At 61.9% G+C, this 27973-nt stretch overlaps 1 protein-coding gene across 1 annotated transcript; it reads right to left on the bottom strand.

Moving 5' to 3' along the window:
• Positions 1-33: 33 nt before the first annotated feature.
• On the bottom strand, positions 34-27937 carry RAMP1 (receptor activity modifying protein 1). Its single transcript, XM_037161462.2, has 3 exons — positions 27795-27937; positions 17788-17920; positions 34-613 (listed from the first exon to the last, which is right to left on the bottom strand). The coding sequence occupies exons 1-3, from the start codon at positions 27844-27846 to the stop codon at positions 358-360; spliced, it is 441 nt and encodes a 146-aa protein (XP_037017357.1). The 5' UTR covers positions 27847-27937; the 3' UTR covers positions 34-357.
• Between the last annotated feature and the right edge of the window lie 36 nt (positions 27938-27973).

Here is a 27973-nt window from a genome sequence, read left to right as displayed (position 1 = left end):
GAGCCGCACCCAGAAATAAGGACGCTTCCCAAATTCAAGGACATCCTTTTAATCACAAACTACTCGTCCCCAGTCTGGCCAGAGGTGGGAGCAGAGCTGAGGGCGGCCTACAAACATGGTGGAACCTTCCCAGTAATGGTGACAGGCCCGCCCTGCTCCCCCAGCACCCGGCCCCTTGCTAGGGCGGCCTGCACCGCCCCGACTGCGAGATCCTGTCAGCTGGTCTCAGGTAGAAGCAGGGGACTCAGGGCAGCGCTGCCCTCGGGCCCCGGGACACTATCCCCAGGCCGGGCCCCAAGCTGTCGGCCTCCCTGCCTGCCCGCAGCCTCCGTGTTCCGGCAGCTCCCGGGCCGCGGCCTACACGATGCCTTCTGTGCGCTTGCTTCCCCAGACTGCCAGCCCGGTCATGAGCAGGGTCATCAGGATGGGCACCACGATCAGGGGGCAGAGGATGCTGCCAGGCGGGTCCTGCACGGCCCTGCCGGAGACGGGGCAGCCCCTGAAGTAGTGCCGGTGCACAGCGACGAAGAACGAGTCCACCGCCGCGTTTGGCCAGAAGCAGCCCAGGTTTTCCATCACGTGCTTGGTGCAGTCTGTGAGCTCGCCGTAGCTCCTGCCGGCAGGAAAGCAGACCGTCAGTCCCCGGGCAGGCAGGGGCACTGAGGTGGGACCTGAGCAGGGGGCTCTCCACCCAGTCCCCTGCCTCGAGCGTCTCCAGATGCCCAGGCCCCGGGCAGTGGCCCTAAGTCTAGGAGAGGAAGGTCCCGGGTGGCTCCCGTGGGAGCTCCCCAGACGTCCTGCACTTTTCAGACACTAGAAGGTGAGTGGGGACTCAGGGACAGCCCCTCTCTGCTCCTGAGACCCAGTGGCTGGGATGCCACACTGAAGGCGGACTAATGGTGGGGCAGCCAGGCATCTTCAGACATCAGCCCGGGAGCAACATGCCCTCGGGTGGGCAAACCCTCAGCCCAATCTCAGGAATAAATAAGTGATTTTGAAGACAGATTGGTAGGAATGACCCCCAACTGGAACACTAGGAGAAAAGAGCGGTGATAAATTAACAGCACTCTCAACAATGTCAACTCCAGCTTGTAACCCGAGTCCCAGAAGGACAAGAGGGAATGGGGGAGAAGAAATATGTGAAGAGGTAATGACCGAGACAAAATAATGAGACATCAATTCACAAACCCAAAAAGGTCAGAGTGCCCCCAGAAAGACTAAACACCAAAGCAGCAGTAACAGTGAACATCCACACAGTCTTGTCAGCCAAATTCTGAAAACCCAAGATAAAAAACCTTGGAGTCTGAGAAGACACTTCCAGGGAACAATGCACGAGTTACAGCTGACTTCCCACCCGAGACTGTGCAGCTCAGAGACGATGGGGGCATCTTCAAAGTACTGGTGGGAGTGACGTGGGAACAAACTGTCTGCCCTGAATCCTGTACCTGGCAAAGGATATCTTCCACATATGAGGTTGCAATAAAGGCCTTTTCAGAGAAAAAAGAGCTGAGAGAATTCATTGTGTTATAAGAAATGTTAAAGTTCTTCAGTGAAAAGAATAGAACTGGTTGGTAGCCCTGGCTGGTAGCCCTGGCTGGTGTGGCTCAGTGGCTTGAGTGTCAGCCTGCGAACCAAAGGGTCACCGGTTCAATTCCCAGTTAGGGCACATGCCTGGGTTGCTAGGCCAGGTCCCCAGTAGGGGGCATGTAAGAGGCAACTGCACACTGATGTTTCTTTCCCTCTGTAAAAATAAATATATTTTTTAAAAGAATAGAACAGAAAGAATTTTGGACCCTCACACACAAAAAATGAAGAGTTCTGTAAATGGTAAAAATGAAGATATTTAAAAAACACGTTTCCTTATTTTTAATGTAGAAAGTGACTAAATGGAGCAGAAGCCGTAAGTCAACATGGGAGAGACCCAGGGGGGCTTTGGAAGGCCTCTGTCATCCCCCCGCTGCTGCTGGATGGTCGCTGAGTCCTGTTTTGGCTGCCTGGGTCACCGCCCCAAGGGCACAGGGTGCGCGCAGGGCCTCCCAGCAAGGCGAAGAGCAGGGGGTATGGGGGGGGGTGCAGGACCCACCCCCCCTGGGTGCATGGTTCTCCCAAGGGCATAGAGACTCATGTTCCAGGTGGAAAGTGGAAAAGCCACAGGAGCCCCAGCAGGCTGGTCTCACCGTCAGAAGCAGTGAGCGAGTTCCCGCCCAGTGCCCGGCACCTGGTGGTGGGGCGTGTCCGGTGCTGCAAAACCTGGTGAAGCCCCCCCTTTGTGCGGCTGCCGGTCAACCGCGCGGCTGCATCTCCCACACGCTGGTTTGCGTGGCTGTCTTCTCCGGGCCTCAGACCCACCAAGCCCGAGGGCTGCGTGGGGTGTTCTGCAGACCCAGGGACAGTCCACCCCACACATTGCCCCTCCCCCACCCGTGCAGGAGGCACGGCGGAGCTGGGACGCCCCTGGAAGGAGCCGTTGCCATCTCCGAACGGGAGTGGCCCCCCCCCCGGCCAAGGACGCTGCGACCCCACAGACCCCAGGCCGAGGCCCCGCGGGGGCACAGCCTGCTCTGCAGGGGCTATTCTGGGATCCGGCGCCCTCTCCCTGAAATGCTATCCTCCTAGTGCAAAGCCGCCCCAGTGTAAAAATAGCTGCAGCGAACAGTCGGCCTCTTCATCCGTTTATTTATACAGACGGAGCAGCTGAAACTCGGAGTACACACTTCGAGCCCCGTCAGCGGGAGGGCAGCAAAGGAAAGCGGTCAGAGCACAGCCTTCTGTTCCAAAGGACCCGACTGACCGAGGGCCCGTGTCCCCGCGGGGAGCGTCCTCACTGACCCCTCTCTCCAGTCCTCAGGGGACCGAGTCCTCACCCTTTTCGGCCAGAACTTTCTATTCTGGGCCCCTAAGCAGGCTTTGCTGGGAATGTTCCCGACCACAGCGGCGGGTGTTTCCCGGCCGTCCAGGGCCCGAGTCCTGCTGTTGCTCGCTTTTGACGAGGTGTCTGTGGGCTCTGGGAACTCCAGTGGCTGCTGTTGTCCCCCAGCTAGCTCCGACTGCCCCCGATGTGGAGAATCTGGGCCTGGGCCCTGCCACCCTGGGACCTGGGTTCACATCCCAGGTCCACCTCTTGCCCCGAGTGAGGCTGGGCGCCCCTCTCACCTGTTGGCGCCTCGGTCTCCTCACGTCCACGGGGAGACGCAGGCCCCCACCTGACGGGGTTGCTGGCACACCAAGGGCCCGACACGCAGCAGGGGCCCTCTGGGTGGGCGTTTCCCGCCACCGCCTCCCGACAGCTCAGGAAGGACACGCTTCTCGTCGTGCTGTGGACTCGCCAGCGTTGACCAGGGAGAGTGTGTCTGGGCCCCCGAGGGCTGGAGGACAGGCCACTCGGGGTTTCGGTTCCCTCTATCCGGCCACTGCTGGCCTCCGTCTCCCTGGGACAATGCACAACCTGGTGGCTTCCGTGGGGGGGGGGGGGGGGGGGCGGCAGGGGGGGCGGGGGGGGGGAGAGCGCGGGGCGGGTCTGGCGAAATGCCCATGAGGCCTTTGGGTAAATAGTTCTTCTGGAAAGACACATGGCTAAGAAGCCTCTGAAAAAGGAAGTTCAACCTCGCTTTTAGGAATTAAAGAAGCAAACGTCCTGACAGCTAGAATCTATTTTAATGTAAGAATGAGCAGCCCTGGGGAAGGGCAGTGAAATGAGGCAGGCACGCCTGTCATTATGAACAGAACATGAACTAGGCGCTGGCCCGGTAGCTCATTTGGTCTGAGCATCATCCTGATACACCAAGGTTGCAGGTTCGATTCCTGGTCGGGGCACAACATGCAACAATCAACAAATAAGTGGAACAACGAATTAATGTTTCTTTCTCTAAAACATCAATGAAAAAACATGGAAGATAATTTGGTCAAGTTTTTCTGAAAAGCAATTTGGCAACACGTATCAGTACCCTGAAAACCGCGCATACCCTTTGACCCAGCGATTCTATTTCTGGGATCACCGTAAGTTGATAACATGAAATGCAGACGGAGGTCGTCTGAGGAGGGCGCCTTGCGGACTTGTCATTAGGAAAACCAGTGAACTCCAGGGCTGCGATGGCAGAAATTGCTTCTAAGAACCTCTGTGTACCTGCTAAAATGATTGGTAGGAGGACATTTTTAAGGTGCGGGAAACATTTACATTTTAATGTCGGACGAAAGCACAGCCGCTGAGACACAACTGTGTGGGTGTTTGGGGTTCAGCTCGAAGCACTCCAGGCGCGGAGGGGACACCTGCGAATGTCAGAGGGGTCCCTCTGGCCCGGGGGCACCCTGTGAGGGGCTCCTGCTCTCCGCCCCCTTTGGGGCACAGCGAGGGTGCAGTTATTTTTGTGATGATACATAAAAGTTCGTTCGGAAAAAGGCTTGTGGCAAACAGGACGCGGGTGTGGCTGCAGCCGCAGTGGAGGGCTCCTGTCCTCCCGGCCTCCGGGCCTCTGAGGGGCCTGCTCTGCTCCGCCCCCGCGGTGGAGCACCCGAGTGCCGGCCGCCAGGGGCCCTTGGCTCCTGCTGCCTGCTGGGCCGCCCCTCCCCGCCGGCCTGCGGCTCCGAGTCCCATGGGCGGGCCTGCCCTGGCTTCCCTGGAGCCTGTGGACCCCGAGCCTCCCTCAGAGCGGGCAGCCGGCACACGGCTTGCCTCCCTCCACCCCACCTGTCTCTGCCCCTTACCGGGCAAGGTCAACCCCGTCGCAGGAACAAGGCAGCGTCTCCCACCTCGGGACGCCCTTCCCAGCCCTGCAGGTTCTCCCCCTGCCTGGGGTGCTCCAGGCTGCAAGGCTGGGGCGGGGCCCACGTGGGGCCCTGTGCCCACACTTGGAAAGGAAGCAGGACCCCTCCAGCACTCTCGGCTCCCCACCCCCAGCCCGGGACAAGGACCCAGCCTCTCAGGTCGCCCGGTGCGGGTACAGCGGGCCTCGCCGCGGCCCCTCCCGGATGCTGTGGGGCAGGCGTCCAGTCCTGGAGCAGCGCCTGGACCAGGGGCAAGGAGGGTGGGGCTGGGCCGGAAGGGCAGGACCCCTCTGTGCCTGATCCCAGGCGCCCCAGGTTCTCCCCCACCCCTCAGTGTCTGCCCTTCCTTACCCTGCCAGCAGCACCAACTGGGCCACCCCGTGTGTACCTGTGGCCTCCATGCGGAAAGGTCTCGGCCACCAGATGGCACCTATCCCGAGACCTCCTCTTCACCGGTCCTCTCTCCACAAGGACCCCCCTCCCCACACTTTCCCCTCATTGGCCACCCCTCACCCTAGACCTCCTGGGGTGCAGAGTCTCCCCCTCCACCTTCCTGTGGGACCGGCGCCCACCCCTCCAGGGCCAGCGGCTGTGACATCTGACACCCCAGCACCATCTGAAGCCTGGTCCTGTCCACAGAGGGCGGCCCCCAAGCCCGGGGAGCCCTCACCCATCTGGTCTCCCGGGTCCTCCCCCAGGGAGCCCCCTTCCTGCCCCCGCCCTGTCCCCAGGCCCAGCAGCAGGAGTGACTCATGGTGCTGACTCCCGGCATCCACATTTCTAGCCCGAGTTTCCACTTCCGCCCGAGTGTGGGTGGGCCGGGGCCTTGGCCTCTCTGCACCACTTCTCCTTTCCCCACCCGGCTGAGGGGGCACAGCTGTCCCCCCCCCCTCCTCCAGGCTGCCACCCACCAATCTTCCTGCCCCGCCAGCCTGCTGTCCACATCTTGTCACTGGCGCCCCCTACAGCGACGCTCCCCTGTGCTGGATGCCAAAGCGCTCCTGTTGTCCCCACCCTCAACCAGGTCCCGGCCATCCCTCTGGTTACATTGTAGCCACAGTGGCCCATGTTTCTGCCTCAGGACTTTGCACATGCTGCACTTGCTACGTGGGAGGCTCTCGACCCCATCTTCCCAAGGCCAACCTCTGCTCATCCTCCAACAGGTCTGCGCTGGGCGAGGCCGGCCTGGACGCTGCCACCTCACCTGGCTCCCCACGAAAGTGGGCAGACGGGGCTTCCCGGAACCTGCCCTTCCGTTCCTGGGACCCTTACTCACTGCCGGTCCCGACGACAAGACAGCACACCCCCAGAGGGCAGGGACAGTGCAGGACACAGACAGAGTCCCACCGCCCGGCTCCCGGCAGTCACCGTGGGCGAAGTGAGCGAAAGCTGAAGAAGAGGCGGGCCCAGCAGAGGCCGTGGGAGGGCAGAGGGGCAGCCGCAGGCCCAGCACCACACCCGGCGGGGCGCAATTGTGGGACAGAGGGACGGTGGGTCACCGCAGGGACCCAGGCAGCCCACGGGACCCAGGCAGCCCACGGCTGCGGCGTCTGACGGGCACAACCCCTTCTCGGGGGACTGACACAGCTCTCCCGGTTAAGTGTTTAAAAACGAGTATGAAAGGGGTGTGAAGAATAAAGTTAACAACCAACTCAGTGGCTACATGTGACGCTTCTAGTCTGCAGGGAACCAGCCATCTTTCCCGCAAAAGAGACGCAGTGAGCGCCCACATGGGAGACTGCAGGTCAGTATTCTTTGGCTGCAATATTAAAAACTAGAATCAGTAAGAAGAAGATGTATTTTTTAAAAATTGAGTGTATAGAAAGTAAAGATCACTCATCATTTTGAGGTCACACAAGAATTTAAAAATTCCATTACAGGCTGTTAAGACAACAATAATGGTGATGGTATATATTTCAGAATTAGTGGAATTGAGTCAGACAGCCAAAATAAAAATAAGTTATGTTATTACTAAACAAGCAAAAAAAGAGAGAAAATAAATAGCTATACAAATCAACACATTTTTAAAAGAACAACAACAACAAAAAACTTTCCAAAGGTTGACTAGTTTAAATGCATTAATAATTATTAAAAACAAGCATTTATTGATATTTGCAAAAATAGGAAAATGCATAAGTAAAGTCAATAGCCGATCCTTTAGAAAAACAGCTATAATGAAATAGACACATTCTGGAGAGTGTAACCTACAAAAAACAGAGAAAACATCAATATATGGAACCACAGATAGAAGAAGGTGAGAAAAATTATGAGATTAACCTGCAAAAACTGTATGTTCAAAAATGGAAACATTTGAATTGGGGCACTTGGGGGGAAATTATAAACGATCAAATTTTGACTTCAAAAGTAGAAACTCTGAAAAAAAGTGGAAAATGTTATTAAAAAATGACATTCACACCAGGTGCTAGACCCGGGCAGTCCTTCCGAATCTGTAGGGATGCAGAAAAAGAGGTCAAGGGTCCCAGTTCTTTGGGAAGTTCGCCAAACCCAGATTCCGAAGCCCTGAGACAGCTGCCCACGGGCCTTGGGGCGCCTGGCGGGCCCCGAGGTCACTTAGAGACGGAGGCCAGTGTCCTGTGGAAGACGCAGGGAAGTCTGAAGTTTACGGCCACGCGCAGAGTGCCGTTTCAGGCATCACCGAAGCCTGCCCCCGGCAAATCCCACTGCGTCCTGTCACAGGACGTCCTGTCACAGCAAGGACACGCTCGTTTCCAAACCGGTGGGCAGGCGCTGGGCAAAATTCAACATTTCTGACGACAAAGAAACAACCTTGAAAACCACAAAGAAGCTCTTCATGGGACAGAACCCTTTCGAGCCAGTTGCCAATGGCCCCTGTGTCACCGGAGCCCCGGGGCCTTCTTGTCCTGGTCAGGGACCTGCCCCGTCCATGTCACCGGGTCGGGACTGTCTTCTACCTCATGGTGTCCAGGTTTGGTGACGGGGCTCCCGGCCGGGACGTCCAAAATAGTCAAGGTGGAACCTTTCCCGAGCAGCCTGGGGCTGGCTGCCCACCGGGCCACTTCCGTGGGTGACAGAGAGCCGCACGGTGGCCTGGCCCTCATCAGGCTCAGTGTGAGCGTGCCAGGTCATCTCCCTGCCACCAAGGCCCTGGGCACGCAGCTGGTCAAGTGGCCCTCGGGACGGACAAGGGAGCCCACGGGGTTGAGTTTCCCGTGTGAGACCCGTGGGCTGCACAGCACAGGGCGTCTTTTGTGTCTGACGCCTCAGGGGACTCGAGAGGAAGTCGTGTTAACTGGTTAAAAACTCGTCAGTCGGGGCCGCCACCCTGGGCCTGGGCCAGGTGCCAGCCAGCTGTGAGCCTGGACTTGCGGGGGAGTGGGTGGGGTGGACCCCGTGCAGTCGAGCCCCCCCAGAAACCCGCTGCTCGGAGCGGCCCCGTCAGGCCGGGGTAGAAGCTGGCCCACATCTCCGAGGGAGGGGCGCGGACCCCCGGAGCGCTGGGCGGGACGCTGGACAGGGCTGTGGCCGCCACTGCCCGCAACGCCCGCTTTAAGGGGAGAAGCTGCAGGGCCCCTACCACAGGTCATCCCCTTACACTGCAGAGCAGGGACTTTCGACGTCCCGGCAAATAAATACAAAATAAAAAGCACAAGGTAATGTCCGGCGGATTGTGCCAGGGAGCCGAGGTGTCGTGTGGTGGGCTGCCCAGGGGCTGACTTGGGGCCTGCCAGGCTCCCTCCGCCTGCCAGGGGCCCCTGATCCCTCCGGCCTGGCTTCTGCCGCCTCCGGCCACCGCTCCTGCTCAGATGGCTCAGCTCCAGGGCGGAAGGAATCCGGGCGCCTCTGCCCGCTGGGAGGAGGCGGAAGGCTCCTAAATCCGCCCCTGGCTCCATGGGGCTGAGCTCCGGCACCAGACACGGTGTGGGAGCTGCTGAGCCAGGCTCCCCACGGACAGGGCCCACCTGGCAGACGAGTGGGTGCAGGGGGCAGGGCATCACGCCTCCTCGGAGAACCAGCCTGCTGGGGTCTGTGCTCACGGAGACGAAGCCACAGTTTGTAAATTTCGGCGGCGTCCCCAGAGGGCCCGACAGGTGCCCTCCGCCCTGGGGTCTGAGAAGGCGGAGAACCAGGACTGGTCACCCATTGGTGCCCACTCTGGGCCGGCCTCATGGCAGGGCCCTGGAGGGTCTCCTGGGACCCCTGATGTGGACACCCAGGTCCAGAGCCCCTCCTGGGCCCCAGGCTCCCACCCTCGCAGGGACACAGGGTGCCCACGTGTCTGAGTTCCGGGATTAGGCAAGACAGCCGGGCACTATATTCGGACACCTCGGGGACACTGTCCTTACAAAGCCTTGTTGGCGGCTAGAAGGGGGGCTTTTCCTGCCCTGCACCCCAGGTCCCACCCTCAGGCCTGCCTGTGCCACTGCCACCCTGCCTGGAATTCCGGTCGCCCTTATGCCACTGAATTCCACAGGGACCCGGAGACCTCCCCCACCCCCTGGGGCCTCTGCTGCCCGCACCTACTCATTTGGAGCTTGGGGAAACCCTGAGGGTGAGGGTGCGCTTGGCCAGGGACCTTCTGCACCGGGAAGCGGGGGCTGGAGGCGGGGCTTTGAGCTCTGAGCCCTGAATGGCGGGGCTGTCGCAGGGGCAGGGGCCCCCGGCTCACAGCAATGAGTGCCCCTGCCCTGTGTGGCAGACATGGTGAGGCTAAGAACCCCTCCCGGGCGCCTGCTCACCCCTCGGGACGCCTGGCCATCACTGGTCCCACCGCTGTGGGGTCCCCGCCTCTGGACTGGCTGCCCAGGGAGGACGGACGGCAGCCTCTGTCACTGCCTGTGCCCCGTCAGGTTCCAGGCCGAGAAGACCCTCCCGGGGTGGCGGGGGCGGTGAGGTCTCAGGCCACACTGGCCTGGTGGGTGTCCTGAAGCCTATAAAGGGGACCTCTGGGCAGGGTGACACCGTCCCAGGGCAGCTCACTGTGACACCAGGAGAGGGGACAGTGGCTATGGCTTCACAGCACCTGACAGCTCTCCTTCTGTCCTCACCCCGATCAGAGGGCCACACAGGGTGGTCTCCTGCCCGGTTCCTGAGGGGCGGCCCCGACATCAGGTGTGGGCTGGGCTGAGGGCCGATCCTGCCCACTGTGGGGGCTCATGCCCTGGAGCACGAGGGGCGGCCCAGCGGCCACACCACTGGCCCGGAGGCAGCCAAGTCCTCAGCCAGCAGCTGCTGAACCCCTTCAAGGGGCCCTCCCCAACTTTCCAAAGGAGAAGGGCCAGGAGCAGGCCCCCACTCGTGATGCTGGGCTTCCTGTGCACACGTGCCCGGGAGGGACGCCATTGCCACCCAGGAAGGACGAGCCTTCCGACACCCGCGGGGTCTCTCCGAGATGCAGGACCACTGCCGCCCGTCAGCCCACGCCCCCGAGGTCCTGGCTGCCCCGGGTCTGAGGAGGCGTGTGTGAGAGCCGCCCGGGAGGCCCCACAGGACCCCCGTCAACACACACGGTCACAGGGGTCCGGGCTGGTCCCTGCTGCCTCTGGCCTTCACGGTCCCTTCCTGGTCCCTGGTTCTAACAACCTGCAAGTGACCACAGTGGAAAGAGGGGTTCACATTCACAAACTAAATCAAAGTGTCCTCAGCCTCCTCTGGGAACTCGGTGAACAGCCAGAGCCCGAGGAGCGGCCCCCGAACCTCGGCCAGGAAGCTGTACAGCAGGTCGTTATCCTGCAGCCGCCTCCGGGCGCCGAGGCCGCTGGGAGCCCCGAGAACTGTCTGCGTTCTGAGACTGGGCCCACCGCATGGCCTGCCCGCCCCAGCGTCTGCCCGGGGCTCCAGGCTGCAGAGCACAGATCCCTAGCTGGTTGTTTGCAAAGAGAAGAGCCCTGAGGGCCGAGGGCTGTGACAGAGTCACAGGGAGGCAGTGACGAAAATAGACCAAAACAGATGACAGACCAGGGTAGGAAAGAGTAGGTGTTAGACCTGGAATGGGGGGGGGTGCAGGGAGGGAGAGAGAGTCCCACTCTTTCTTCGAGGGCCCGGTGTGTGGTTTCACGCCAGAAGCGGAACACCCGTGGCCCACCCTTCACGGCTGATGAGTGAAAAGGCTGTTGACGTTTCAACTTCGTTTAAAAGGCAAAGGGAAATGCATCATGTTTCACCAGGAGGGAGAAAAGAAAAAAAAAAAGCAGTTGGAAAGAGGAAAATCAAGACCCAAAACAAGTGCCTGAAGCCAGAACCAGACACATAGGTCCCAGGGGACAAGATTTCCCTTGTCCTGAGGCTGGCCCTCCCGAGGCAACAAGACAAATCCAGCCAGGACGTTCCTCAAAGTGTGGCCTCGGAAGACTTGGGAGAGTTAAGGGTAAATCAAGGTCGAGTAGTGGAACAAAATACCGGATTGCAATGTCTGCAGGAAGCAAAGAACAGCTTACGGCGATGACGATCGAATGTGATTAAGGGGAAATTTAATGCTAATCATGATTGATCACAGCAGCATAGTATCATGGACTCTGAATGCAAACAGAGCGAACATATGTGTAAAAACCGGCAGGAAAAAGAAAACAGAACGATGACATGAGTGATGCAAGGTGGGTCTCCTTGTTTCCCTTTGATGGATGAGGTTGCACTGAAAAAGGAGACAAGAAAAAGAGAGAAAAACTGACAGATCACATCTGACAACATCACACGTTCAGGGGGGACACCTCCTGCCCTGGCTGCCAGTGAGAAACCCAAAGGATGCAGGATGAATGAACGAAGCTGAAATACGAACATCACACGAGCAACAGAAAGTCAGAACTAATCGATCTCGGAGGAGGAGGCTGGAGAGACGTGTTCCCCAGCCACCTAGATCTGACGATCTCAGGGACCAGTTCACTGGAACTCCCAGGAAGGAATAATTCTCACCCCACGTGAACAAATCCCACCCTGACTCCAGGGTCATCTAGCCCACCAGGCGGTTAAGCGAAAGTGACTCCAACCCTAAAACCTGATTAAGGACAGTCGGACTCAGGGAAGCCGGGTGCCACTCAGGAAGCAAATGTGATTGAACCCATTCAGCGGTGCAGGGAGCGGAGGCTGAGAGAGACGGAGCAGGGATGACTTCACAGGGCCCCCCCATCCCGTGCTGCCCTCCTGGGGCCCCAGGCTGGGTCTCGTCGGCCTTTCCCACTAACCGCTAACCCGCAGCGCCCGCAGGTCACGACCCGGCGGCCCCTGCCCAGGACTCGGGGTATAGCTGCCCACCGGGAGGACTCGCTCTCCCCAGCGGACTGTTCTGGGGTTAGAGCCACCTGGACTAGAAGCTCATTTCGACTCTTCATGGCATTTGGCGAGAGGGGCCTTCAGGTCTTTCGGAACCGCGGGCAGACACGGTACCCAAGACAGCAAGCGTCACGGGAAATAGAATGAACTCGAGCCCGCTGAGAGAGCGCGAGGCCCTCTAAAATGCAGCCGGCAGGACAAAGCCGTGGCGGTAGGCGACGGTTGAGGCGCGCGCTCTCCAAAACGCAAACGGGGAGGGACTGGAGCAGAGATAGACTGTGTGCCTTAGGTCCCCCGTCTCTTCCCGTTCGTGTCTGTTCACGCGTCAGACACGACGAGACGATGGAGGTCGGAAGCGTTATTCGAGGACGCGAGGCCCACAGAGGCGGGGAGGAGACACATTCTCAGTCTTCATGCAACTCCCCCCCGGGGTTCGGGAGGCCGGCCTTATTCTGAAGCACTGGGGGCCCCACCGGAGGCGGACACACTGTCGCGCCACGGGACTCTCAGGTCTGCAGCGGCGCAGTCTGTGCAGCGGGTGGCGCTGCGCCCACACCGCGGGGCCCCAAGTGCCAGGCGGCAGGTGGGAGGCTGCATCCCAGTGACCCAGGGGCTGAGGCGCGAGGACAGGCAGCAGGCACAGAGACACAAGGGACACGCGGAGAGGACACATGCAGAGCCAAAGGACAGACAGCTGCTCTCCGTGACATTAGGAGTCTGTGCCAGAAGAGGCAGAGGCCACCGGATGAGGCAGGAGGTAACAAGCAGCACAGGTTCCGGGGCGGATTATGTGCCCTGGAGAAAAACCAAATGGCCCACCACCACAGGAGAAAGCAGCCCGAGGCGGGCAAATCGAAACCAGAGAGGAACCCTCACTTAAACCCTCGAAATAGCCCTGGCTGGCGTGGCTCAGTGGACTGAGTGCCAGTCTGCGAACCAAACAGTTGCCAGTTCGATTCCCAGTCTGGGCACATGCCTGGGTTGTGGGCCAGGTCCCCAGGAGGGGGCGCTCAAGAGGCAACCACACATTGATGTTTCCCTCTCTTTCTCCCCCCTTTTCCCTCTCTAAAAGTAAATAAATAAAATATTTTTAAGGGGGTGTGTGGGTTTTGGGCTGCGCCCAGTTTTTTTTTCTTCTTTCCCTTTTTCTTTAAAAAAAAATATTTTTAAGAATTAAATAAACCTGCAAAAATAAAATCTGTACCAACTCACGGTACAGATTCTGTGAAAGAAATAAATATATCTTCATAGGTTTCTGGCGAATCAGTGAAGCTGTTTGACGGGGAGACGGAGCAAAGCCCCCAGGGACCGTGGAGCGTCCGTGGCAGGTGCTGTAGTGGCCCGTGACAGAATTCTCCCAGAAAGGAGTGGGGAAAAGAAGCAAGGCACACGCACGGAGGGTCATTTATCACAGCAAAACCCCGGCAGTGGCCGAACGGGCTGGATGGAGAAATCGGGACCAAGCACTGGCCCTCCTGCCATGGAGCCGGCTGTGCCAGGGGTGAGGTGGACTCCCTGGCCTTGCTGCCCAAGGAGAGCACGTGGGAGGAAGCGGGTTCTCCACGTTCCGCCTGAGCCAAGAAGCTGGGGGGAAAGGGAACTCAGACTGCGGACCACCCGTTCCAGGGTGTGCCCCACAGGGCGTCCTGGGCACAGGTGTCCACGGTGTGCACCAGGCAGGCTGGGCTGTGCCCACGCTCCCTGGAGGTCCCCACCCCTGCAGAGAGGACAGGCGGATCCCTGGGCCCGAGTGCTCGGGGGAGGTCCCCCCTGGACGGATGGATCCCGGGAGACCCCGTATCTGGGCTTTCTGGAGCAGGGTGAGTGCTGGGGGGGAGGTCGGCCTTCGGAGGGGCACTGGCTCCGGTCCCCCAGCGGGCCGACCCCACCGCGCACAAACCACGACACGTGGGACACTGCACAGCAGTCCACACCCCGTCACCACTGCCATCTGCCCCACCCGCGCTGTCCTGCTCCATCCCTGGGCCAGTGTCAGGAGGATGCCAGCGACTCGGTGACGTCGCCCGCTCACCTTCCTGGGCGGCGAAGTCCCATCTCCATAGGCTGACATCTGCTCCCTCCGTGCTGCTGGGGGCGGAGCCAGAGTGGTGTGTCCAAGGACGGGCAGAGAGTCCATGTCCCACCTGCCTGCTCTCCTCCCACTCACGGCGGGACCTGCATGGTGCTGTCCCTCTTCTGACCTTCCACATTCTGACACGGAGGCCCGATTTCACCCCCAAACTGAGGAGGCTGCAAAACAGGGCACCTGAGCACTAGATGAGAGAAGACACACAGCTGGCCCGGTGCTCAGTTACCACTGCGTCTGGGGAAGCACCGTGGCCTCTCCCTGGGCCAGAAAGACACAGAGCTGGAGAGAAAGTGATGCCAATGCCCTCGGGTGTGGGAAGGGGGCCTGCACCCTTCTCCTGGCTCCTGGCGTCCCCCTGGGGAGCAGGCATGGAGACCCGGCCCCTAGGACCCAGCACGGCGTGCCCCGGTGGACGCCAGCATTTACCAGTCCGGGAGTTTTAGGGCAGAGGGAAGGGGGGCCCGGGTGGGACAAAGGCGAAGGCGGGTTCTTTGGGGGCTCGCCAACTCTGGTGTCTCCCCTGCTCAAGGCGGCGCCTCAGAGCCTGCAGCTGGGCGGGAAGGAGGGGAGCTGCAGACGGGCCTCTGGTCTCCCGAGTCCGCCCGTCTCGTCTCCGTCTCCGGGACGAAGCCCGAGGTGCGGTCACCCTCAAACCGGCCACGTCTCGCTGAGTTTCCCTTTCTGAGATTCTCCTCCTCCCTTGCTCTGCTCTCTCTCCCCGCCTGGCACCCACAGGAAGCGCTCTGGAAAGGAGACTTCCTGAGGCCGAGTTTGCCCTCGTTCTCCGCAGGTCCCCAAATCAGATTATACTCCCAGCTAATAAACTCGATTACAGTTCATCTCCATCAGCTGAGGGAGCTGGCCCTGGGACGGAGCAGACAGGGCCGGGTGCAGAGGGCGCCTGCCCCACCGACCCCACCCGCCCTGCGGGGACCTGCTCCAGGGGCAGGTCTGGCACCCCACGGGTGGTCCCACAAGGAGGGGCTCAGGCCCGGCGGCCGGGTCAGGGGCTGTGGAGAGCCCCTGCCCCCAATTCAAACCCAGAGTCACGCTGGGCTGCGGTCACGGGGCGAATGGTCACTGTGCCCAACCCCAACATGCAAAGGCAGAGCTGGCCCACCCTCCCATGGCAGGTCCCTCGAGAGCGCCCACTCAGGAAGTTTCCATTTCTGAGCAACGACGCACGGTGCCGCCGAGCAGCACTTTGGGGACAAGCCCACGTCCACGCCGAGGTCCCGCCCCGAACACCCGGCGCCAACAACCTGAAAACGCAGGCGCACACCGGACACCATTGGACTGGGAAGCCTGGCTGCCCGGTCGGGACAGGGGCTCAGCAGCAAAGCGTGTGGGGTGCTCCCCACCGCCCCAGCGAAGGAGTAGGCACCGCCCGGCAAGGTCCGGTGTGCAGGGTGTGCAGGGTGTGCTGGGAGGGCCCGTCGGTCACACACGTCATGTCAGAGAGAGGGGGACAGAAGAAAAGGGACACACCTGCTCACTTGTGCAAAGTGACAGAGGAAGGACAAGGCAGGGATGGAGGAGGTGGGCCACCTGCAGGGAAGGGTGGGGTGGGGGTGGGGACCAGGGGACGCCGCCCCTCCCTGGCCCGGAACCCCAGGGTGCGGTTTGTTGTCTGTGTCAAGTGCCCAGGCTGCGGTCCCCAGTCACTGAGCCGGACGCGGCCCGGGTTCCTGGAGGTGGGGCTCACGTCTCGTGAGCTGGGTTTCCAGCGAGAAGGCGGCGTTTGCTGGTGCGCTGTTCAAAGGCACTGAGGCCGAGTGAGGGGTTCGGCCGCACTGGACTTGCCTGAGCCCACCATCTTGGGAGACAAGCCCTTGAAACAAATTTCTGAGGTCAGGTTCCCCACACCAGGTTTAAAGGGGAGTCCACCCACATCCTCGCCTGGCCTGTTAGCGTGGTTTCCTTGGTTACGTCTAGATCCCTACTGTGAACATCAGTGTGTGTGTGTCTCTGTATCTATCATCTGTCTGTCTGTCCGTCTCCCCGTCTCCCACACACCATTCCTTCAGAGAAGGACCCGGGGCCTCTCGGAGAAGGGGTGGGGCCGGAATGGCTCCAGATGAGGCTGGACCCCCCACCCCATGACACCGGAATGTGAGGACGCACCCCCAGAAGGACCGGGCAGGTCGCAGACATGGAAGGCAGGCGGAAGGTGCTCTAGCCATGTGGCACATGCCATGTGATGTGAGATGTCACGTAGCACATGCCAGGTGATGTGAGATGCTGCTGCCTGAGTGAGGACTTTGCTCCCTCCATTATCTTGGTTTCCTTCTCAACGTTGTTTTCCTCCACCGATTCCAGAGAGAGGGAAGGGGAGGGAGAGGGAGAGCAACAGGGGTCCGTTGCTTCCCTCGCACGGGCTCCGATGGGGCGCGACCCACAGAAACTGGCGAGCCCTCACTTTGCAGGGAGACGCCCCAGGCACTGGGCCACATGGGCCAGGGCCCAGGTTTCTCTCTTGAATAAAAGAATTTCCTGGTGCCCTCACCCTCCCCATGCTTTTGGTCCCAGCTGCGTCACCACGGGGCTGTGACGATGGAGGGCTCTCCCGGGCCTGGGGGACAGTTGCTCCCACTGCAGGCCCGGCCCCGTGGGAACCCGGTGGAGGTGGTGGCGGTTTCTAGCAACGTCACCCCGTCCCTGGCTGGGCGGCCGGTTTGCAGTCCTGCTAACAAGCCCACGGTCACTGAGGCAGAGGGGCGAGCAGAGCGTGCACCCCCCAGGGCCCGGGGCGTGTCCGAGGATGACGGGGACAGTCTTTCGCTGCAACACAGGCCGTCCTGCCGAGGCACAAGGCCACTGGGCCTGAAGAACGGGCTGTTCTGTTTTCCACAACCTTCCCCCACCAAGTTCTTACCCACTGACTAACTTTTCAGTTTAGACGAGATCGGGAGCGTCCAGGGTGGTGTGGCCGTTGACAAATTTTCAGTTTAGAAAACGAGACCTTGCAGGAGAAGAATGCGGGGACACTGCTGTCCCCGGGCTCCCGCTGGCCTCTTCACACCAGGTTCTGCTCAGGCTCCAGTGGGCTGTGGAGCCCGTCCCCTCCCAGGGGACAGGGAGGTGGCAATGGACCCCAACAGGTGGGAAGAGGGGCGTTTAGGCAGGAGGACTGAGTCATGAGGGGAAGGGATCTGGGCGGGCTACCCTCTGTGGGGGGCCGCGGGCCAGCCTGCAGCGCCAGCCTTGCCACGACCCCAGGGAGCTCCCAGCGGAGAACAGGGTGGGAAGGACAGCCGCGGCCTGGCCACAGGGACCCAGCGAGCCAGCACGACACCCCTGCACAATGGGGTGCCCGTCAGCGCCTTGGCCCCCACGGTGGCTGGGCCCTGTTGTCCGTGGTCCCCGAACGCCTGCACAGGTGTTGGATGGGCCACAGGCTCATCGGGCTGGACACTGTCCCAGTGGGACCCTGCGTCTCGTGCCTCCTCGGGGACCCCTGTGTGAGGCCTCAGGCCACTGCCGACGCCTTCTGCCCCTCACTGTCCACGCTCCCCTGTCACTGGCCCCTACCTCCCCCTTGGTCTGTCCCCCACCCAGGGCCACGTCCAGTCACCCCGGGACTGTGGTGAGGAGGCCCTCACGCGGCCCCCAGTGGAGTCCTTGCCCCAGGCCCCGTGGCCCTGAGGCGCCCCCAGCCCCGTCCCTCCCACCGGGGGATGCAGGGGACTCACTCGATGGTCTTGTCCCAGTCGCACCAGAGAGTGGTCCCCACGGCCTCCATCTCCGCCTGGAACGGGGCGAGGCAGAGCTCCCGCAGGAGGGCGCCGGGCGCGGGCTGGCTGGCTGCCGCGAACAGGTGGTGCACTGCAGTGACAGGGGAGGGGACGGTCACCTCCGGCCCAGCTGCCCGCCCGCCCGCACCCCCCGAAGGTCAGGGCTCCCTTCCCAGAGGCGGGGGTGGGGGCGGTGGTGACCAGGGGTGTGAGGGTCCAGGGGAGGACGGCGCTCCCCTCCGGGTGGGGACTGTCACTCGTCCCAGGAGTGAAAGGTGGCACTGGTCTGACACTCACATGCTGCTTTACCCTCGCCTGACCCCAACCTGTTCCCAACGCTTCAGACGTGGAAGCCGAGGCAGCGGGAGCGACTTGGGGGGTCCGGACCCAGGCTCACTCCCAGCGTGAGGAGGAGGAGGCTCGCCCTTCCCGGGGGGTGGGAAGGCTGGCACAGCGAAACATGGCCCTGTCCCAGGGCCTGCGGGGACTGGGCCACCCCACCCAGCCCTGGAGCCCCCAGCTCTCGTCCCCTGTGCCTGACGGTCACTGATGACAAAAAGCCAACCGTGACCTGACGTGTCCTATGCTCCCGCCTGGGTAAGTGCGTGACCGAAAGTGAGAAGCTGTCACTCAGGCATTGGGCTTAGGGAATCGAAACTCTGCCCTCCCCGAAGCCAAAGCCGAGGCCGCTCTGGCGGGTGGCGGGCAGGCGGCCGCCCCCGGGTCCCTCATCCACAGGCTCGGCTCTGTCTCCTCTCTCTGTGCCGCAGGTGGGGGCGGAGCCCTTCCCAGACCCGGGTCAAGGGCCCCGTTAGGCTCAGGCTGCTGGCTCGCCTGCTGCCCCGGCCACCCTGGGTGCTCTGCCAGCTGCTCCGCCTGCCCCACTGAGACGCCCCCGAGCCAGCGCACCTGTGGGACAGGGGAAGCCAGGCTCCCCGGGGCTCAGACACCAGAGGAGGGGAGGAACTGGGAGCCACCACCCAGGAACGGCCTGTGCTCCTGCCCCTCCTCCACCTCCCCCCCCTCCCCAGGGCCCACGCCCAGGCCCACTTCCTCAGCGCCTCCTTGGGGCGGGCAGAATGTGTCCTCCTCTGAGGGCGGTTTGTGCCACCCCGGCCCCTCCCACTCTACCCTGACACATGTGCATCCTCCCAGCCGCTGGGCCTGTTACCATCTGCCAAGCCAGCAAGATGGCGACCCCCGGCTTCGCTCTGCGAGGGGCTGGCTGGGGTGGGGGTCTGGGCCCGGCGGGTCCCCTCCCGCTCTGGAGGGCTGGTTTCAGGGAGAATGAAGATGACTGTGGGCGTGGTCTGGGTGACTCAGGGCTCTCTGCTGCACACGACGAAGCCACTCGGGCTGGTGTGATGCTGGGAAGCCTGTTACAAGGACGCTGGTGGCTCCCGAGTCCCCAGAGCGTCAGATCATTCAGCAGGGCTGGTCGCCAGGGCAGGCAGGGCGCCGCCTCTGTCCCCGGCAGGGGAGTGCGGGTGCTGGGGGCCAGGAGGGCGTTGTCCCCAGACCACAGTCCCTCCCGTCGAGGTGTCCCTCCCAGCGTACTCAGCTCAATTTCTCCCTGCTTCCTCTACCACAGACGACAGCCCCCCGGCCCACACCCCTGCCCTGCCCTGGCCCACAGCCTCAGTGTCCCCCCCCCAAACCGGCCAGAGCATGGGCTGCAGGGCCTGCCCCCTGGCCCGGCTCTGAGCCGGTCACCTCGGCCTCCCAAGGGTGGGACCCTTGCTCTGTGGGCGCGGAGACCTGCACTTCCCTTCCTGCCCTGGGGCAGCCAGAGCCCCCTGGTTCTATTTGCAGCTCCCACCCCGGGGCTGAGGGGGGCCGGGCCACCAGCCAGGGTTAGGGGGACAACTCACACTCTCCCGCCAGCCCAGAGAGGTCGCTTCTGTGAAGGAGGCAACATCACAGTTTTTGGACTAAATGAAACTCCCAGAGTTTAACCACTGACTGTTCACGCTCTGTGCCCGTGAGATCTCGGGTTGACCCAGCCGTCAGCCAGGTCTCCCCGAGGCCGGGCAGCTGCAGGGCCTCCTTCCTGCGGGTCCCGGCATCACCTCCCTGGCAGTGCGTCCCCGGGAATTCAGGGAACCGGCCCCGAGAGGAGGACACGTGGCTGATGGGGGCGTGAGGGTCCCCCAGGTGCGGCACCAGGGGCAGCGGCTCCCCTGGGGGCCTGGGCTGCGGAAGCAGGGCAGGCCCACTGAGGCCAAGGGCTTCCAGGCTTCTGAGGAGAGATGCGGCCCGGCCGTCCCTGGCCCGTGTCTGCACGTGTGGCAGGAGGCTGACCCCACATTTGGAGCCCGAAAGCACAGCCTCCCCTTTGGGGCCATGAGCTGGGGCCCCTGGGGAGCAGCCCGGTGCCTCCAGGGACCCTCCACACCCCTGACCTTCTGGGCGGCCATGGAGGGGGTCCCCCAGCTCCCACAGGCCTGCTCCCCTCTTGACCACAGTTTCTTTACCTAAGAAATGGGACCCCCATCCCCCAGCTGGGTGGGCTAACAGGGCTGCTTCCCAGGGATGACGCCCTTAGGGGCAGGACCCCACCTCAAATCGAGTGCCCCATCCCTGCGGGGTTCCAGGGTGAGCTGCCCTCGGCGACTCACTGGACCCTGGGGTCCGGGGGGACTCGGGCCAGGGCCGTGACAGAGGGCACAGGACACTCCCCCAGGTGCTGAGCACCGATCTGCCCTGGCTCGAGTCCACACGGGTGTGCACGCGTGTCGGAGCCTCCGATTGCACATGTGAGCGTGTGCAGTCCTCCTAGGCCGATTAACGACGCCAGGCGCGGAGGAAACGCCGTCATCGTGGGTGGTCGTTGTCATCTGCCTCCCGCCCTTCTGTACCCGCACGGTTGCGAACATGTCCTTCATGAAATACCGTCTTCGTGTCCCCTGTTCTTCCTCCCCCGGGAGCCACGGGGGAGGACCTTGCTCGGCAGGTTCGGCTGCAGCCCAGAATCACTCCCCGCTCCTCGGCCAGGGCAGCCGGGTGAGGGCCGCCCACTTCCAGCCCCAGGGAGCTGCCCCCCCGCCCCCCAGGACTGAGTGCCCGGAGCGAGACGTCACGAGCGCTTGGTTTGAGCGTCTGAAAGAGGAAAACCAAAATCAGGACGGCGAGGAGCTGAAAACACGGACTCCGTGTCTAGTAAAAATTCCTACTCAACCGTCAGGACCCAGCCAACTGTGGCCTCCTGTGCCCGCACAGCACCTGGCCTTGTGACCGTGACCTCGGAGCCTGTGCCTCCCCTGGACCTGGGCTTCCCGTAAGTTTGGGGGGCTGGCAGCACCTCACAGGAGGGAGGGCATGTGCTGGGGGGGCAGCCAGCTCCTGGCCAGTGACGGCCAGCACTCCGGGTCTGCTGCAGCTTCTAGAAAGCTCTGAGTGGTTCGGGCCTGTGACCTGGCACAGTGTCACGTCTTGGCTCCTGATGGTGCCTGTGGCCCTATCAGGAGCCACCTCTGCACTCCTTCTGGAAGCCCGTTGGTCAGGGTCCGGGTCCATCACAGGCCACTTCCCGAAGTCACACAGCCCTGAGTGGTGGGGCGGGGATGCTGGCCTTAGCACCCTCGGGGCAGAGGGTGAGGTCGTCTGGCCAGCTCTCGTGGAAGTCTGGTGGCAGGCAGGCCCCTGAGGGGCGAGTCCAGCAGAGGCGCCCCCAGAGCTCAAGGTCACCTGAGAACAAGGGCCCAGTGGCTTCCGCTCTGTGTCCCTGCGGGGCCGGCGTGTCCCATCACTCTCACTGGCGCCCACCAGGGGTACGACACCCTCACAGAACGGCGAGAGGGTTTTCTTGATTTTACAAACGGATCTCCGCAGCTCGCAGGTTGAAGAAGTTGATTTCCGCATGTGTTTCCCACCCCACAATGTGGCGTCGCAGGCGCCGAGAGGCCACCGGGGCAGCATGGCCGCCTGGGGACTTCACCGACAGGCAAGGGACAGTTTAGAGACGAACCCCCCCCACCCTGGAGGCGATGAGGGGCCCCGACCGGAGGGAGGAGTTCCCGGCCTGCTGGAGCACCCCTCCTGCCCCCCTCTTGTCTGGTGCCCCCCCCCCCCGACCTGGCCCGTGTCACCAGCGCACCAGGGCCCGCAACCTGACATCCACGGAGGGGTCACAGCCCGGCAGGTGGCCAGGTGGGACGTTAGATGGCTCTTCCTGGGCATCATACCGACGGTTTACGCACCAAAAGCGGGCTCGTTCTCTACCCCTCTCCCGCCACCGCCCCTGGAAAGTAAAGTAAAATGCACCTGGCCCGCACCTGGCCCCCAAGAGAACAACTCAGGTTTGTTGCCCTGAGCCAGGAGGAAGGGGCGGCCCCCCTCCCGGCGGGAGCTGGGCGGGAGTGGGGGCCGGCGCTGGGCCGTCCTTGCCGGGCACCCGAGGGGAGGGAGGAAGAAAACAGAGCCAGGAGCCAGCTCTGTCCACAGAGCGAATTCCCAAAAAAGGAGTCTTCCTCGACCCCACAGCCCCCGGCTGGAAAGCGCATGGGGAAGGACCCCACGCAAAGCAGGAAAACATCCCAATCACGCCCACTCTCGGTGGCAGACTGAACCCCACACGATTCCCAGAAACTGAACAAGCAGCCTGCAGGTGGACAAAGGGGGGGGGGGGGCGGAGGGCTGCCCCTGGGTGCACATCCTCCCCGCCCATCAACGATCAACCAGTCGATGATGCTGTTGCCATTCAAATCCCAATGGACATTTAGCTCAAAAGCCAGCAGGCATTCCAGACCAGTGGGATGTTTTTGTGAGGCTAAGGAAGACCTTTCTGATGACCTTCGTGACAAGGATGAAGCCATGCTGATGACCGCTTTAGCTTCGCCGCCCAGGGCCACCCCCACCTGAGGCTCTCTCCCTGCCCCAGGCGTGTGCGGACACCTGCCCCCGCCACGGTCCCTGAGTGTCCAAGGCGACACCAACCCGACGTGGCTGCTGTGGATGGAGCTGCCAGCCTTACAGTAAGAGTGAAAACAGAAGACATTTGAATGTTGGAAAAACACAGCTTTTTTAGTATCAGTATGTCCGCAACATTTCATGAGACATACGTAAATAATTTGTCATCAGTCTGAAATTTGAGTCTGACCGGGGCCCTGGGTCTCGGCCAGAAGCCCCAGCCCGCCCAGGCCCGGGGCCTGGCTGACCTTGACCACCACTTCCTCCAGGCCCAGGCCCAGGCCCAGGCCCAGGCCCACAGCCGCCCTTCGCTTTCGCCTCTGGAATTCTTGGGGTCCCCCCTCCCTCTGAAACCTCCGCCCTCACCCCCCAGGCCCCCGGCCCTGGTCCCTGCCTCCGCTTCCTCCCCAGCCCGCACTGTGAGGGAGCCTTTATGTGAACCTCTGGTCTCTTCTGTTTAATGTCCCGCAGGTTGCCCTTGGCCCTGGGAGAGAAACTGAGCTGCCCACTGGGTCCTGCGGCCCAGTCCCAGGTCGAAGCGCTCCCCTGGCCCTCCTGCGCTCAGTCGGAAGGTACCAGAATCGGGGCCTGTGCGTGGCAGCCCCCAGGTAGGAAGCTCTTCCTGAACTCTTGGGACTCAGGTCTGGGCCCCACCCCCAGCTCCATGCCCTTGGCTCTTTCTTCCCAAAAGCAGCACCGTCTGTGCTCCTCCTGAACATGGAACAGGGTCTCTCAGCACCGCCCCCACCCCTGCTGGGCCGCTTTCCGTGTGGGGCTGCTGGGGGCGCCGTCATTCCGGAACCCTCTCCCAGCCACGACACCGAGTGACCCACTTGTGTATGACAGGGAGGCACAAGCTTTCGGGAGGGTCAGGCCTTTCCCCAGCAGCCGCTGGCCGGCCATCTTCCCAGCCAGCAGGCAGCCTTATCTCTTCCTACACACGGACCCACGGAACCTTCCAGAGGCAGTGACGGCACACGCAGAGTGAGCCGCCCTGTGTGCCGGGCACTGAGTTTCCGTCTCAGCGACTGCTCTCGAGAACTTTCCCTCGAGCTGCGGGGGCCGAGAGGCGCTCCCACCCCCCATTGCACGTGCAGCCCCGAGGCAGGCATCGGCCTCCGGGTGTTTGCTGGTTGCTCACGGCCTTTTGCCTTCGCAGGTGGCCTCTGGGAAGGACCCTTCTCGGTGGGCCTGGCAGGCGTGGGGTGCAGAGCCCTGGGGAGCAGGGTGGGCCCCAGGGTGGTGCATGGGGGTGGCCCGGGAGGCCTGGGAAGTGGGCGGTCACTGGGGAGGGCCCGGGGGACCGGAGGACAGCGAGCAGAGGGCAGAGTGGACATGGGCCAGGTGGCAGAAAGGACATCTGGGGTTCTGGTCTCTCTGGTCACACAGAATCCATCGCAGGGACCCACGTGGGGGGAGGGAGGGGGCAGCAGGGAGCAGAATGAGGGAGACGCCGTGAGACCTAATGAGAGTGAAAGAAAGGCTGGCTATGCCACTAGCCGGAAGTCTTGGCCGGTGCATCCGGCTGACCTGCTCTGACAAATACCCTTGGGATCTGTGCTTTAAACAAGGATGGAAGCGCTGTCTCTGCATGTCAAAGAAAACACTGAAACTGAACAATCTTCGGGGAGAGAAGTGTTTCCAGGGACAATCCCTCCATTGTGCTCCGATGAAGGCGTGCTTGTTCAGGTCGGGAGCCCCCGCCCCGCTGACGCAACCCTCCCGGTCAAGAACACCCGGGTTCTCCGGAAACCCTGTGCAGCCTGGGGCCGCTCCGCTCTGGGGGGGGGGGGGTCGGTGCTGAGGACACCCCTCTGGGGGCTCAAGGGGGGAGTTGGGGGCCCAGGAGCACCTCCGGTGTGGCCTCTGGGGATGGAGCGGAGAGCCCCGTCGGCACGGCGGTGGTCTCTTCACCTGCCTGGAAGAAGGGGCAAGGCAGGCGTCACAGGCCTGGCGTGCCCACTGAAGCCACAGTGGCCACCGCGGCCACCTCCCCTTCCCTGTCTCTGAGGTCCTGCTCGCCCCCCTCAGCCATAGCATAGCATCTGCCCCTTCAGGGGGTCTTCCCCGAGCCCCCAGGCCGACCAGAGCCCCTTCTCAGAGCCTGTTCCACAGAGCGCCTGCCAGCCACCACCAGGCACTGCCCTTCGAGGGGCCCGCCCAGCTCAGACATGACTCGGCCACAGGGTTGAGAAGTCCACCCCATGGGCTCGGCCTAGGGGCTTGCATGGTGTCGGGAGAGCTCCGTCCGGTCACAGGCAGGTGCCCTGTCCCTCCATGGCTCACAGGCCCAGTTGACGCAGCAGAAAGCAGAGGGTGCAGCCCGAGTCCCATGCTCTCCCTGAGATGGCCCCGGTGGCAGGCCAGGGCCTGCTGAGGGGACAACCCACAGTGCCAGGTGGGCCTAGGGACAGAGAGGCTCTGGCCCCAAAGAAGGGGACGCAGGGAGCCAGCCTGCCAGGCTCCCCTCTCAGGGGCCGGAATGGACACCGAGTGGGGCTCCTGCAGGTACCCGCGTCACCCCTGCTGGACGCCGGTTTGATGGAGGAGAAGCTGTGACGTGGGTCAATCTGGGGGGGAAACCCGGAGGAAGAGACTTTCCCAGGGAGCTGTTTGCCTGAAGAAAGGGTTCTAAGTCAACATTTCCTTGACGTGTTGCTGACCGCCACATCCTTGTGGACACGGACATTTCTCAACAGCCCTGGCCTGGGACCGACCACATGCACACTGACTGGCATGTGCCTGTGGAAGGGAGACAAGAATCTAGAAACTTCTCCCTGTGGGGAGAGTCAACAGACACACTGAGCTGATTAGCAAATGGGACTCCCTTGGATTTGGGCCCCAGGACCGGAAGTGTCTCAGACCAGATACTGCACAGCAGCCTGAAGTGGCCAACACACCACACTCCCTGTGACTTCCCAGGGGGTCACAGTGACCCTTGGACGGGCAGAAAGTCAGACCTTCCCGAGATTACGGCAGCCTTGAAAGTGAGCCCTGCACCCCCAGCACGGCCCAGGGCGGGTTGCTGGAGTGCCGGCCTGGGCCCGCCCTCCTGAATGGCAGAGGGCTCACGAGAGCAGGACCCGCCACGCAGTCCCACGGAAGGCCCTCTCTTCCGACCGACGAGAAACGGTTTGGCGGCTACACACGCAACTCCCAAAAGGGGTGCGGGCTCCGAGCCTCCTGTAAACAGGAGGGTGCTCACCTGGCCCAGAGCGGAGAGACGTCTCCCAGACAGGGAGACCTTCACAACCGCGGGCAGGAAGCAAGCAGATTGAGCAAGAAAAGTAGCTGGATTGGAAGCACCGCTGCAGATGAGCTCCCGAAACCACGAACCAGTGAACTTAAAAAAAAAAAAAAGACATTCCACCTTGCCCTTCTGGGCAGCGAGGTCTTCCTCACCAGGGAGATCTGGCCGAGGCCACAGCATGGGCAGGAGACAGCGTGGGCCCCACATTCTCCAGATCACTGCTGGGCTCCAACAACAAGAACTTACTAATAACCTCATAAAGGCGTGTTTACTTTTTCCAAGACACAACATGAGCCAGGCCCCTCAGAATAATTTAAGATTACAGAACCTTGGACTCTCACCAGAACGTGCGAACCTTTCGTGGTAAACAAGGAAGGCCTTCCCTTCCAGGCACTCACGCCACTGTTCTCCTCACGCAGGCTTCACTGGGTGCAGCTCCCACACGCCACAGAAAGCATTTGTTTATGTTAAAAAACAAAACCCAACAACAACAAAAAGAGGACACAGCCCAGCTCTCTGCCTTGCTACAGAGAAACGTTCATTTCTTTGGAAACCAAAACAGTAAGTTCCCTGTCCGGCCAAGCAGATCCTAACACAAAAGAAGAGACTAATATTATTTTAAGATTTTGCTTTACGCATAACTTCAGCCCGAACACTTAAGAGGCGAGCTCAGTTTTCAGATGGTATTCTATTGATGCCGAGGGTTTCCTGCGGATCTCACGCTCCTTGGCCAGGTTTCTGAATAGTGAGAACCCTGAAATGGCAGGGTGCCTGGGCTGTCCTTGGCCCCTCGCCGCCAGGGTCTGGGCCACCTCCAGGACAAGCCACCCTGCCCCCAGCTGCTTCCCCAGCTGCCAGAATAGCGCTGGGGTCACCCCTTCACCAGCACTAGCAGGTGCTGCCAACCACACCACGCCTTCCGGGGAAAACGTCTTCCCAGGGCCGCCGGACTCCTCCGCTTCCACGGCCCATTTAGTTTATATTCAGAGGCATTGAAACACACCGAGTCCGAAAGCTAAAGCCACTTAAACAGATTCCTTAGCGTTTTATCAAAACCCTGGACTGGACAGTGAAGATGACAACTTTCTTTTTAAATTTTTCTAACTCTGGTGACAGGTCTTGTCCTCCCTGGGTTTCAGCTTAGATTCCGTCCCAAACCGGAAGCCGGCGCGCTCTGCCAGCGGCCCCCAGTCCCTCCTGAACGGCCGTCATCCAGAAGCGCGGCCGCCCCCAAGGGAGCGGAGGAGCTGGGGAACCGCCCCCAAGTCGCTGGCCCCCTTCTGCAGGCGGCCCTGGGGTTTCCTTTGCGAATCGGCAACCGCCGTGTGTTTCAGTGAGGTTTTCGCTTTTCGCTGATCTCGGATAAAGGGTCGTAGTTCTGACTCCCAAACACGCGGTCTGCCTGGTGCCTGCTCCCACACTTTGTCCCCGCGCGGTCTCCGCAGCTCCAGCGCGCGCACAGGGGTGTGGGCGGGGCCCTGCATGCCATAGTTTTCCTCCTGAAAAGCAGCGACTGGTGGGGTGCGGGGGAAGGTGCCTCGGGCTTTTAGGAGCTCCCTGGCCCCCTCCCCCGCGAGACCCCCCCCCAGCTGCCGCTCTTGCTGCCGCCCTCCGTGGACCCCCGCCTGTGCCCGGGGCCTCCCGTGAGCCAGAGCCACGGCGCCCAGACAACCGGTCAGCAAAGGGGACGCTCGAGGGGTGCACCCCGTGCTCTCACTGCGCCCGCCTCCTCTCTAGGGCGCCAGGCGGGCGGGTGAGGGGCCACGGCCCGGGTGGGGGTCCGGTGGCCGGAACGGGTCCTACTCACCCAGGAGCAGCCAGAGGCTGCGCTGCGGGAGGCCGCGCAGGCCCGGGGCCATGGCACGCTGCCTAGGGGAGCGGAGTCTAGTCCGCTCTCTGCGCGCCCCCACCGCGGTCTGAGCCGCTGAGCTCCAGGGGCGGGAGAGGGAGCGGGCGGGAGGCGGCCGGCCCGGCCCACTGCGGCTC

Source organism: Artibeus jamaicensis, unplaced genomic scaffold, assembly GCF_021234435.1.
Source record: "Artibeus jamaicensis isolate MK-2021 breed Jamaican fruit bat unplaced genomic scaffold, CSHL_Jam_final contig_944, whole genome shotgun sequence".
NCBI lineage: Eukaryota > Metazoa > Chordata > Mammalia > Chiroptera > Phyllostomidae > Artibeus > Artibeus jamaicensis.
The sequence above is the reverse complement of the archived record's forward strand: the minus strand, read 5'-3'. Positions and strand labels throughout refer to the sequence as shown.

Bases quoted from the DNA above. Each gene is read 5' to 3' on its own strand.
- RAMP1 (XM_037161462.2), bottom strand. From the start codon at position 27,846: ATGGCCCCGGGCCTGCGCGGCCTCCCGCAGCGCAGCCTCTGGCTGCTC. The intron at 17,921-27,794 runs GTGAGTAGGACC...CTGTCACTGCAG, and splicing joins CAGCCTCTGGCTGCTCCTGG to TGCACCACCTGTTCGCGGCA. The intron at 614-17,787 runs GTGAGTCCCCTG...TCCTGCCGGCAG, and splicing joins GACTGGGACAAGACCATCGA to GAGCTACGGCGAGCTCACAG.